Below are 13,627 nucleotides of genomic sequence, written 5' to 3' on the forward strand. Positions count from 1 at the left end.
GCATCTCACATCCTTCCACTACCCAGTAATGAAGCCACAATATCCCAGATACGAAGACGTCACTTGGAGCCAGAATCTGTGTAGTAGTGTTTGGGGGATGAAGCCGTTATAGTGACGTCCCATCGATACACAAGCAAAAAACTAAAGCCAAAACTAAATTGAATAGAAAGATTTTTTTCTAGTTTGGCCCAGGTCCAATCCACTGACATGGAGGAGGCAGTGTCTACGACCTTTACTCAAGCCAGCTACCAGGGGGCGATCAAGATACTTGTGTGTGTGTGTGTGTGTGTGTGTGTATTTCTCTAGAGGTGTTAGCCTCCCTCTCGTTTTTGACTTAACCCTATCAGTTAACTGATCTGAAGACGCTGCTGTGATGAGACACTTTGTTTGAAACTGTTTCATTTGATCGAACACCATCAGCCCCACAAGACAAACCCCCCCCTTATCTGCTGGCATCTATCAAAGCAGCTAGAACTCAGGGAATTCTTTATTCTCATTTTCCTGCTCCAAATAGATAATTGAGGCTGTGAACAATATCCCTTTTTAAAGTTCACACACCTTACAGGACCCCACAAACTGAGTCGGGCTGAGAACACGGTGAATGTCTGCACCTGTGGATTATTTATGGCATTAAGACAGGACTGTAAGTTGTCCTGTATGATAGTGATTGTGACAGAGAACAGGGCGGTTGTCTAGAGACACGGCCAGTGGTTACTTTACAGCTGGTGGCACACTCACTGCAGTTTCCACAGTAACGACCACTGCAGCCATTCATCACTGCCACCTCTCTGCCCTGTTAGACTTGGGTGCTTATGTTCATATAAACACCAGTGCACATCTGCACACAAACACCGGCCCCATACATGTATGAATGATGGATTTGCTGCCTTAACAGGACTGTAATACAATCAGGTAATAGAAGCATGTGAAGGAGAAACTTTTGTATCAAGCACCTTTCTAATGCTGCCCCTCTGTTTCTTTATCTTTCGTACTTGTGGATTGGGGGACCGAGGTGTGAGGGGATGTCAGAGGCAGGATATATAGAGGAAGACATCACCCGTCATGCCTGTTCCCGAATTTGACAACTTAATTCCACAGCACACTCCACGGCACAAGAAAATTGCGCCTAACCCATTTGAAAAAAGAAAAAATGTTTACATTGTCAACTATGATTACCATCCATCTAAAATCAAAGAGGGACCTTTTTGTGAGTGAGCACTTTAAGCTTTTGAAAAAAAAAATTGGAAAACAGAAATGAAATGAGAGATGAGACTGTTTGATTAGAGGAGATAATACAAACATGATTAAACCCAGCGGGGCTGAGTACACTGCTGTCTACCAATAGATCACCTAGAGAGATACACAGCAATGCACTCCACAGGAGGGATGTTTGGCGGGGAAACAGAGAGACATCTTGGAATTAGACTGTAAAAGAGCCATGATGGAAATTTATCAGAGAAATTGAAAAATTGTTACGTGTGGGGAAGAGCGGCACGCGGCGCTCAAGAGGTCATCACATTGTGAATGTGCTTCCGCCGCATGACTACGAAACGTGAAATCATGCGAGGCACTGTCGACACTCGCATTTATAGAGCCACTGAAAAGGTTTACAGTAGCTGAATGAGGGCGATGCCACACGCTCCTTTGTCACACAACATCCAGACGATGTGGGAACAGACAACAACATCTCCTGCTAGTTCTCTGCTGTGGCAGAAGAGTCTGTGTATGCCTTTGCAGCAGCGACAGCCGTGGCCACAGAGACATTATGTTCCCAGGGTCGACATCCATATATCCATTCCACTCTTGTGAACGCAATATCTCAGCAATACCTTGAAGGAATTTCTTCAGATTTGCTACAAATGCTCCACTGACGTCAACAATGAACTGATTAGATCTTGGTGGTAAAAGGTCAAAGGTTACTGTGACCATAAAAAAACCTTTCATGTAGCCATAACTAAAAAAATGTATTATGACACAATTTCACGTCTAATCTAATTTAACCCCTAATTGGACGGATGGTGATGTGATAACATTTTATTTTCAAAAGGTCAAAGGTGAAAACATTACTTGGATCATTTTAATCAACAACAAATCCGTACTTGTCAGACTAAGCCTGTGACATTTGAGATAACAAGGGAAGACTGAGGTACCACTTACTCTGCTAATCACTCTTTAATACATGTTTACATTTCAAATGAGCAGATATCAAATGCAGCCCTTCACTATTATTTGCCTTTGTGTGTAACTCTGTTTGTGTGTTTGTGTTTTACTACAGCTGAAGGACACAAAGTCAGCGGATCAAAAGACCACATTGCTCCACTTCCTGGCACATGTCTGTGAGCAAGATTTCCCCGATGTGGTCAAGTTCGTTGAAGACCTACATCACGTGGACCGTGCTAGCCGAGGTAATATACATTGTTATTCGCATGCACACATATGCACACAATGTTCTGGTACATAAATTATGTCTCAGAAAAACAACCAGATTTAATACGATAGATAGAAAAACAAAGGACTTTACTGTTAACTTGCACCAAGGCAATACACATCATTTATTGTTACTCTTTTTTAAGCATGCAAGGATCGCTATGCACAGCACTGCTTGATCATTTCAACACCACGTCTACCTCCCACTTTCCCTGAGCCGATACCGCCGTGTGATTATTGCTGTTAGTTTGGTTTCCTGCTGGTGTCAACTTAAGTTCTTTAGCTTTCCCATTGCGCAGGGAGTCTCATCTATTCCCTGTCAAATCAACACCCCTGGCAATATCTACCAGCAGGGACATTGCCAACTGGTCCAATGAATGCGAAATTAGTAATCAAATAGCTGGACTATTCTTTGAGCAAACAAAAGGAATACAGACACAAAACTATTTTGTTTATTTTCTTTTTCCCCCCCTCTGTTTTGCAGCTTTGTTTGACAAGCTGTCTGGAACAGAAAAATGACTTCCTTTAGCTTTGACTTCAATGAGAAAAAGCATTTTATCGTATCTTCTGTCCAGCATGTTGTTTAGGCAACTGAGGGCACGCTATTAAAACTGAAAACTGAATAATATTTTAGAAAGAACGCTTTGGCTCCTTGTTTGATGGTGGTCATTAAGCGTTATCGCCTGGTATAAACAATAGTAATGGTGTGGTCAATGGCAGTGGTAGATGATTGGAAAGGTGAGCCTCATGAAAAGATAATGAGCTACGTGGGTCGCCCAACCATATAAACGACTGACATCACCAACTTAATCACATTTTAACATTGTGTCATTTCATATCTCTTATGTTCAACCATTAATGTCCATGAAAAGAAATTACTTTTACATGAGCGCCTGCAATATAACCTCAATGGTTTTGGTGGTTGAGAGACTGTTTTGAGATCACTGCACTCAAACACACCAGTAGTCTAGCATGGAAAGGACTTTCAGTCGCATTTAGTTTTTATATTGTGTTACATTATATGTTATTAATGTTGCAAATGATAAGCAATAGATTTCTGAATTTGTGCAGAGGTCCTCTATTAAAGTTTGTGGTTTGGAGAGAAACCTAATGTCCTACAGAGACAGGAATGGACCATTATTCTCTTTAAACTTTAAGTTCCACTCGTACCTTCCTACATTTATAACTCATTAGGGATTATTCTCAGATTACCTGTTTGTTTATTTTGTAAACACAAACACACACATTATATATAAACAGATTTGGTGTTTGATCTGTGCCACACTGTTCTTCTGCGCAGCTGTTTGATACTGAAACTTAATCTTCTGCTGCTGCACATCTGCAAGAGCTTCGGGCTTATTGTTAAGACTGTGTCGGGTCAATGTACGTTTTAAATATAGCGTGAATTTGTGTTGGTTAAACACAAATTGGCTGTTTTCTCTATCGTCCGCGGTGCAGGCATTCACACAAACATGCACAGACACAAACATGCTCACATTGTGCTTGGAGTGTGGTCAGTGTTATCTAGAATATGGTAAAGGTCACAGGCAAGCGGGGACACACTAGCGTGGCCAGAGGAGAATTGGTCATGATGTTTTTTGCTCATATTGCCATGAGCAAGTCTCAGGCGTAAGCGGTGAGCAGCATCACTTAATGCTCATGTTGTGGAGATCTGAATCTGTTCAGTAAATTAATTATGGGGACTTAACGTTGATTACGGGAACCAAATACGTCCACATAATGAAATCATTGACTTTTAAGATGTTTTCCCTTTCCTCATAGTGTGTAATGGTTTTTTTGTGCTTGTAAAAGTTCTAAACAAAACAGACCAAAGTCTAGGTAAGACAGGTAAAGCGTGAGCAGAAGCCAAACATTTCCTACATGTGCTGGCTGCAGTTGATAATCACAAGAGAGTGTGCGATCCGGACGATGAAGATAATAGTTATCCATGCACGTACGGTTATTCTGTCACAACATGTTTCTGTGGCTCCAGAGAAGATTGTATCCACTGCACTGTTCCCAGCAGGAGTGAGTGAAGGAGAGGGTGAGAACACATAGCAGGACTGACATGTGTGACTTTAATGCTTTAAATCATCCTCGTAAAGTTTTGTTGGGGTTTTGATAATCTGTGGATAAGGATGCCCCATTGAGTTTCACTTCCCACAACCGTGCTGCAAAACCACAAGTCTTTAGCCAAGCCTCATTGTGACAAGGTGTGATCAATGGAAAGCACACTCCTTGGATCTCTCCTCAGGCTTTGTTCCTGTGCTTACCTGATTGACCACAAGCTGAGTGTATATTTGCATCTTGATAGATGTCGTCCTCTTCCTCCGTCACTGTCTTCCTCTGTGTTTCTGTGCCATTAAGAGATGCACTCACCAAGTGTCTCATCTCTACATATCTCGTGTTCAGACACACAAATCCCATTTCGTCTTTGTAAACGATGCTTTTGAGTGGCTTCCTTTTCATCAGGCCTGACAGTCACTCGGGAGGCCTGAAAATACGCTAAAAGGCTGCATTAAATTCATAGACACTCACCAAAGAGCTTACTTGAGCATGAAAACAAGGTTGCATCGAGGTAGCAGTAATGATTTGTGCTTCTGTTGTAAAAGCGGCGGTCTTTTGACTGTGTGTGTAACATAGCCTCCCTTTCCCCCCACTGCCAATCCCGTCTCTCGTGGAAGCAAAACTGCAGCTTATTTCAGGGTTCCTTTGTGTCTGTCTTCTTATTTCTGCTGCTCTCTCTTCTTTTCAGCATCATAGTCATTATTTCTCCTGACATGGAGAAGCAGTTCCTGTGTGCTGCCTCTCTCTACCATTTCCCATGTTCCTCTGTCTGTCTCTCTGTCTCTGTCTATCCATCTCTCTTTGCTTTTTCATTCATCAGTTTGGTTCTTGTTCCCTCTTCCGTCCTATTTCTATTTCTTTAGTCCCTCTTCAGAAACATGGATTATACACAGCAGGCAGGTTTGATCAATAAGGGTTTCTGTTGTGCGACACTTGGTGAAATCAGGCAAAGCGTAGAAACGTACAGTATTAATGTGAGAAACCAAGCTCCTTCAGCTTCGCAGCTCTTCAAATAGTGCCTGTCAACAGCACAGGCATCTCTTACTAAAAAGCTTTGCATAATACTAAATAGACATGTCTGCATTAATTTCATTTTGCAGTAAAGATGGAAAAGCTGCTTTAGTTCAGTTTCTGTTCAAGGCTCGGGGCCCTGAGGAGTCATTAAGAAGTAATACGATGGCTCAAGTAAATTGAGACTGTTCTCGAACATGCGGCTGAAGCTTTGCTTTGCCACATGCAGTATGAGTGACGCGCCTCGGTTTGAAAGTATTTAGAAACAGCAGTGCAAACTTGAAAATATAGCTACCTTCATGCTCTTTTTGTCTGTAGCAGGTGCACATTGAGTGTAGGGTTTTTTTCACATTACGATTTCCATAGTTCCCAGCCCCTGGCACCATTAGTCTAGTCACACTTGTCTGTCAGGCTTTGGCCTCCGAATGCATATCTGCCTTTTTCAGTCTCTTAATTTCCATGCATCAAAGGATGATCTATAGCGGAGCTCTGCGTGCAGCGCGGCTGTTTGTGAGCGACTATGCATGGTTGTGTGCTCCACTCAGTCTCATTTATAGCACAGCAGGTTGGCAGGGTAATAAAAGGGTGTCAATGGGGGATTTGACCTCTGCAAATATTCCAATTATTATTCCACTAAAACATCCTACATCTGTCTGCAGCCTCTCTGGACCACGGAGGCATTCAGGCCCCGCTGCTCATAAAAAGCACTCGCACTTTAACACAACACAAGAGAAAGGCCACAGCAGGATGGCAAGAGTGAACAAGAAGGACACAGACGCACCCTTTATGTTCTATCTCCCGCTCGGCTCGTAACTGTGCCACAGAGGAATTATTTCACTATTCTGTATATGACAAACGTCCGTATAGAGCACATACAACACATTTCCGTTTCGCTAAACATACCAGCTGCTATACAACCACTGCTCTCCTGAAGCTTTTGACACCTGCATGTCTCCTCTTGTTCACATGCCCTTCCGTGTGAGCGAGCATCATCACAAGAGCCTCCGGTTTGAATTGTGAAGCTAAGAAAAGAGAAAATCACGATCTGTTTTGCTCTCTGTCTCACCCGTCCTTGCACTTTTCACAGCCAGAGCATCATCACAAGGCTTTCAGCATTTCTATTAACAGACCACCTGTCTGGCTACCTTCCACTTCTGCATGCTGCCCACACCTCATTCAGATAGCGATTGCTCATTTTCGCCGAAGGCTTCTGTTTTTTAGTGTTTTTTTATGATTTTAATGTGGATGAAACAGCAGGTGAAGTGTCGGTTTCTGATGGTTTACAAGAACATCTATCATACTAATCACATTCTGTGTGAAATCATTGACTATTTGGTCAAAGGTTTATAGTTAATATCGTCTTGACAGAATCCAGAGAATTTCGGTAAACAGATCACTAGGCTTTAAGCTGCGAGTAAGATTAGCATGGAGACCTTGATAGTATTTCCGGTTTGTTAATAGAATTTCTTGTGTTTCATTTCAGTGAGTAAAAATGCCAGTTATTGTGTTCGGATTTCTTTAATGCTCTTGGAGTGCTGCTGTCCTTGATACTGTTAATTGATGATTTTGGTCAGGTTTGCAGTCTAAAGTCCATATTACATTTAAACACATTATCATTATTCACACCCTTTGACTTATTATTTCTAACCTGTATACAACTAGGAAATAATGCGAGATACAGAATAAGACAGACCTTTTCATATTCTGATGTGTTCTAAAATAAATGATGTACTAATTTTTTTTTAATGATATTTGAGAGGTTTGAAGGAGAAAATCCGCATCTATATGTTGCTGCATTGCATTACTTTATCCTCCTGATGTGACTGGTTTTAATGTTGTGGCTGATCGGTGTTTTTCTTCCTAATTGCTTTCAATGAAAAAAGAGCATCAAAAGCTTTCTGCAGGGGAAAGTTCACCCTACTGCAGGGTTTTTTTTTTTACTGCCCAGCCGGCTGATTTCTTACCGAAGTAAGAGTCAGTGGAACAGTCGGTCAGTGCTGAGCAACATGCTGCTCTGTGAATACTGCTCTGATTGAGACACGAGGAGCCACACTGTACTCCGTGACAAGGCTGGTGTGCTTTGCCATTTCCACTGCCTTCGACTGACTTAACTATTCGTGTCAGTGCTTCAGAGACGGGGAAAGGGTGATGAATAAAAGAAGGGAGACAAAGATATTCCTTGGACAAAAAAGGGTACATTTAAACACTCATAGAGCAAAAGGAACTAATGTTATAATATTTTGTCAGGTACATATTCGGTAGGTGTGCTGTGGTGGGTGTTATATGATTATATAAATTGAAATACTTGTGTTACTGAAGAGCTCTCTGCCTCCTTTCTCAATCATGAGAACAATGTTAATCTACCCCCTCGGATGAATGCATGAATCAGTATTTTGTCTACGTATGTTCACACGCTCACCTTAACCTGAACTGAAAAGAACATACACTTACTCTCTATTAAATTTAAATAAAAATGTGACAACTTTTTCAGCTTCTGCCGGCTTTTAGAATATTTAATATTTAGTATTTAATGATTTATTTAAGAATCGTGTTTGTGTGTGTGAGACAGCTTGTTCCCATCATTAAATAGTTTTTTTGATATAAATGCTGTGGGGAGTTTAGCTACGTTAAAGTTCTCTCCTTCTCTCTTTTTCCTTTTTTTGTAAAACGTTTATGAGGATCAAGGGACATTTGAAACTACTTTAATATAAGCAGCTTACGCCTTTTTGTCAAGCAGGGTCTAATCAGGGTAATTTAAGCCATATGCTATATTCAGCGACTAGCTTAAAGTGTCAGCCATGACCAACTTAACAGGAAGTTGGGCTCCGTGGTCTCCTGCTCTCCCACCTGCATGATCTGGGCACCTGTTGATAAGAGTACAGACACATGGGGCATGAAGAGATGTTTGAAATATAAATCTCCGTCTCTGTACCTGGAGACTTCACTTTTCAATCAGTGTTACTGGAAAGCCACACATATCACGTAAACATCCGAGCAGACACAGCAGGCGTCTGCTTTCACTACAGTACGTGTGTCACTAAGGACACTGTGTTCTTACTCAGATCTAATTGTTTATGACATACACAAAAGCATATGTGAGGCAAACATTGAACGTACCTTCACTTGATGTTTATTTTTTTTCTCAGTCATTGTTTATTCCCTCGGTGTTTCTGGCAGAGTGAACCCGTAATAAGCATGCTTTTCATCTGAGCTGGCTTCTCGCTCCTTTTCCCTGTTCCCTTTTTTTGTATGTTGTTTTTCTGGGATTCCTTCAGAGCATCAAAAATAATAACAGATTTGATTGTACCTGTAATTGATTTGTCCTCTCTTTCTCTATGCTTCTTTCTTTTGTACACTTCCACGTGGGTATGTTTGCGTGCGCTTTCACAAACGTGTGTGTTTGTGTCTGGATGTACGTGTGCAGTGTCTGCGGAGAATCTGGAGAAGAGCCTCAGGCAGATGGAGCGGCAGCTGCTGCAGCTGGAGAGAGACCTGGATACCTTTTCTTCGCCTGATGACCCCAACGACATGTTCCTCACCAAAATGGAAATATCCTTTCATAATTATAATAATGATTATAATGCATTCATTTACCTACTTACCCATCCAAGACATTGGTCAAGTCAAAGGAACGTTAATGTCCAAGACATTTCCTTTACCTTTTGCAAAATGAATTAGGAATCTGTTTTGTTCAATTAGTTGCAGATGTGTTCACTCAAGAAAAGAAACAACATAGAATAGTGTTAAAATATAAAAATGTGAGACAAGGATAGTCCTCCCGCCCTTTGTCCTTTATACACAGCACACTTGTTTTTTCCTCTTTCTACTCACGATGTTGTCTACAAGTCATGAGTGGCATCCCATTCAACGTTCAAGTTACTGGACCAGCTCCACTCTCCTCTCTCATTTTATATACTTCACACTGAGGGCAACTTCAAAATGAAGGGAAAGGTTTGAGAGGGAGAATTGGGACAAAGCTTCCATTGTTACTCTGTCACTCTCATGCTCTCTCATTCTGTCAGTCATTGCTGCATGTTCATGGAAAAGGAGCAATTTAATATATTTAATTTAATGACTGATTTCAAAGAAGAAAAATGAATACACAATCCTTTCTTTGGTGTTAGCGTTGCCTCACTGCCCTGTCTGGATATCGAGATCAAGCGCTGACAGGTGTCGGGTACGTCTCAGACCAGGTGTGTAAGTATGTGTTCAATAATACACTCTGTGCCCAGCCGCCTTCATGTAGTTTTGATCAGTAGCCTTGGGGCTGGGCCACTGATGGAGTGTGCCGTTGGTAGTTAGCAGAGAACTTGAGTGCAGCCCAGAGAAGGGATTTGACAGGTCCGTCTTTCACCGGTTCGCTTTCCAAATTCCTGGTGCCTGTCTTAATTTAGCAACGCAGATTAAAAAACTCAAACATCAACATGGAATTTTAAAATGAAATCTGAGCTGTAGGCCCCTAATAAAATCAACTGTAGATGAAATTAAACAAATTAAACACAGTGCGTGGGCCTTAATTTTGTAGCAATAGAAACACAATATCTTATACACACACCCTCGTCAGGGTTTAACTGTATCACCAACAAGTATTTAAACTTCGGTGGCCTTGCTCACATTATGATGATATTTTTTAGGACCTAAGTCTTTCACACAGAGTTTAACATAAATCTTTTCTGTTTAATCAAGCTTTTGTTGGCTGAGAAAACAGAACCACAGCAGTTTTAATTGGTAGCCCAATGAATGGCTACAGTCTACAATCGAAAGTAATGAATATCAAGAGATGTGGTATTGATTGAACTGCACCTTTAAATTAACCTTTAAAATGGCCCTTTAATTGTTATTGAATTACATATTGTTACCGTTTTATATCAAAATCATTTTTTGGCCATATTATTCGTTTAAAAAAAAGAAAGAACAAGAAAAACTAAATGAGTAATATCTGAAGCAAGGCTTGTAATTCTGAGCTTGATTTATTCATAATTCAAAAAATGTAGTTATTAAACCATGTTTTTAATGAAGATCCCCAGTCATCCAGGTCGTATGGTATTGAAAATAATTTTATTGAAGAAGAAGGTGAGGGGTTTTCATTCCTTTTATTTTGAGGCTGTTTCACTGCTCATCCTAACGACAACAAACAAAGTATACCGTCACAACAGTAGCATGAGAAACCTGGATTGTCACATTGGTGACATTCAAAATTAACTTTTACTTCTCCCAGCAATTGAGCATACTGTTAATTTGTTATCGTTCTAGTGTTTCACTTCAGAACAGGAGCCAAGCTCGAGACGGCGGCAAATTAGGGTAGAAGAAAAACAGAAGGATAATGAGCAAATGAAGAATGGGAGAAGGGAAAAAAAACTCATATGGAATAGGGGTGTAAAGGTCTGTAAGAAAGAGAGAGTGAACCAGGATTCGTGATAATGAGCAGCGGTGGACCACTGCTGTCTCTGGAATAGTAAAGAATTGAGGAAAGGGGTGGACATGAGGAGGAGAGATATTTTTCACCCCATGATAATTATCAACCGAGGCGCTCAGCTTTGCCTTCTTTTCTCTCCCTCTTGTTTTCCATCACCTGCTCAGATTATCCTTCTGCTCCCCCCCCAGCTCCTGTCTTGGAAAGATATTACAGACAAGTACATCTAGGAGCAGTTGCCTATTGAACAGCATTTACCCAGCTCTGAATAGGTTGTCCCATCCCCAGCCAGATTCAGCTGAGGCCAGACCTCAAATGGCTCTATCAATTGAGCCATAATGAAGGGGCTCAATAGGAGCCGGAGAGGCTGCCCACGTACTTGTGAGACCACCGACACACAGACATGGGCACTTCTTATCTGCCATGAGACGAGGATGTCGGGGTCATTAGCAAGCCTGCTTTTTTCTTCCTACCATCCACATAATAAAATGAGACTTTTTGACATCGATTCAAACTCAGATAAAAAAAAATGTCATTTAATTTTTATTTTTTACTATACAGGGTCATCATGTGGACAGCTCAAGCTACGCTTTTCCAAAATAATATATTAAAATGATAAAAACGCAAAAGTGCCAATGAAAGATAATATAAGTCACTTGGAAAGGCTCTTTTTTCCTTGATAGATTTTTACAATGAATAGGTATTATGTACCTGGTTCTCTACAGGGGACTTGTTTGACAGTACTGTGCTGTTTGTAGAATCATAGTTTTAAGTTTTATATTCATCTTTATAGCTTATGACAGAACTCTGACCTGTAATTCATCCTCCACACACACACACACACACACACACACACACACACACGTGCACTAACAGTAGAGACTTGTTCTATGCTTTGCTTGGTTTAAAGAGGGAGGGGGGGCTCTTAATTATCCTCAGTTATCCATGATAGTGAATTTTGGAGCAACCTAACGTACAGATGATCTTAAAGCAGCAACACTGTGTAACTTTAACTGAGCCACAGCACCCTCTGCAACCCTAACCCCAAAAAAACTGTGGATATTACCCACAAACCCCAGCTTCCTGACCCAGAAGAGCTGACGCTGTAACAAAAACAGCAGACTTTGTTAAGGATTCTTGATATTTTTAAAGTTTCCTCACTAAATATTGCAGATAAACTGTGGTTTTTTATGACTTTTAAGTATTTTTCTCTACATCTCGACATTACTCTTGTACTTGCTGGGCCTGATTCTGGAATAGTAGCCATGACTCTCAGTCAGGTACACACTTCTCGCAGGAGTTCATACCTGCTCACCAGAACTGCAAGATCAGGGGGTTGAGGAGTGGAAAATAAAACAAATGATATTTGCTAGATATCTTTATAGGCTAATGACATTTTGGTGAGACCATCACTTGATAGTATCAAGTTGATAGCAATTCTTCTATAATGTGAGTTACAAGGACATGTCATTGGTCCATACTGTGGAAGTTGTAATGTTAGGCAGAGTAAGACTCTTCACGCTGCTGCAATTGTATATATATATATGTGTGTGTGTGTGAAAATATGTCTCTTTTTAACTTTGATATAGATAGACTAACACACTTTGCCAGCAGCCACACGAATAGGGTCTGCAGGGGGTCATAGCAGTGAATGCACAGTATTAGTAACCCGACTGACATCATCTGCAAAGTCAACATCATAGTTTAATACTCAGTCTGCTCTCCAGATTCCTTACAGCTGCAAATATGAACGCTTTCAGTATTTCTTTCACCCTCAATTTCCTGCGTTGCTGTCAAACAGGGGAGCGCTCAGGGCAACATTTAATTTACTCTGATTGTGTGATGGATGCGTTGTTGACCTTGACCACGGCCCCACAACTTCAGCAAGGTCGCGCGGGAACAGTACGGCAAACTGGTGATCATGCACGGAAATATGGAGACGCTGTATCGGAACCTGCTGGAGTACTTTGCGGTTGATCCCAAGAAGACCTCTGTGGAGGAGCTATTCACTGATCTCAGCAACTTCCGCTCCATGTTCACTGTGAGTATGCTTGGCTGTTTGACAGGTGGGAACTTTGGACGCCTTAGTCCGTGTGGTGGGGAAGTAAAGAGTTTACATGTTACAGTAACTGTTTTCACATTTGATTGGAATTCAGTGGTTGATGAGTTTATTCTAAATTGGGTCGGCAGGTGTTTCACAAGCGCAGGAAGCCATTTAATAACAAGTCGTATGGAATAAAGTTTTAGGTAAGAGGAATGGTCTCTACTGTCAATGAGCCAGAGTTAGTTGTTTAGTCACATCTGCATCTGTTGTCCAGTTCTTAATAGGCAACCGGAAGTAATATAGAAGGACTTATACTGTATATAATTCTAAGTATTTATGGATAATAGATATGCAGTACAATGCAAACTAGCTGCACAACAAACCCATGGTTAAAAAAACTGTGTCTGTTTAAACCAAAAAGAAAATAAAACTATGATAATAAGAAACATTCCAATGCAACACAGAGATAAAATACAAGGCCTTAGATTAAACAAAAATAAAGTGGAATGTTAAGAGATCACAAGTTTAGTTTGCTTGAATCCATGTCTCTAATTTATATTAAAGGTTAGATGATTAAAACCTTCAAGACTAAACTATTCCAAAAGTTGGTGGCGCTGACTGAGAAGACTGGACAACCCAGTCTCGTGTGGTGATCCCCTTTTGTC

At 40.9% G+C, this 13,627-nt stretch overlaps 1 protein-coding gene across 1 annotated transcript in view; it reads left to right on the top strand.

Annotated features, from left to right (window-relative positions):
- Window positions 1-13,627, top strand: part of LOC132998623 (protein diaphanous homolog 3-like) — a 144,800-nt gene that overhangs the window by 68,987 nt on the left and 62,186 nt on the right. Inside the window, exons 22-24 of the mRNA XM_061068351.1 lie at window positions 2,276-2,405; window positions 8,930-9,054; window positions 12,795-12,959. Of these exons, the coding sequence (XP_060924334.1) occupies window positions 2,276-2,405; window positions 8,930-9,054; window positions 12,795-12,959 (420 nt within the window). The remainder of the gene's footprint in view (window positions 1-2,275; window positions 2,406-8,929; window positions 9,055-12,794; window positions 12,960-13,627) is intronic.

The sequence above is a fragment of the Limanda limanda genome, chromosome 3, assembly GCF_963576545.1.
Source record: "Limanda limanda chromosome 3, fLimLim1.1, whole genome shotgun sequence".
Classification (NCBI taxonomy): domain Eukaryota; kingdom Metazoa; phylum Chordata; class Actinopteri; order Pleuronectiformes; family Pleuronectidae; genus Limanda; species Limanda limanda.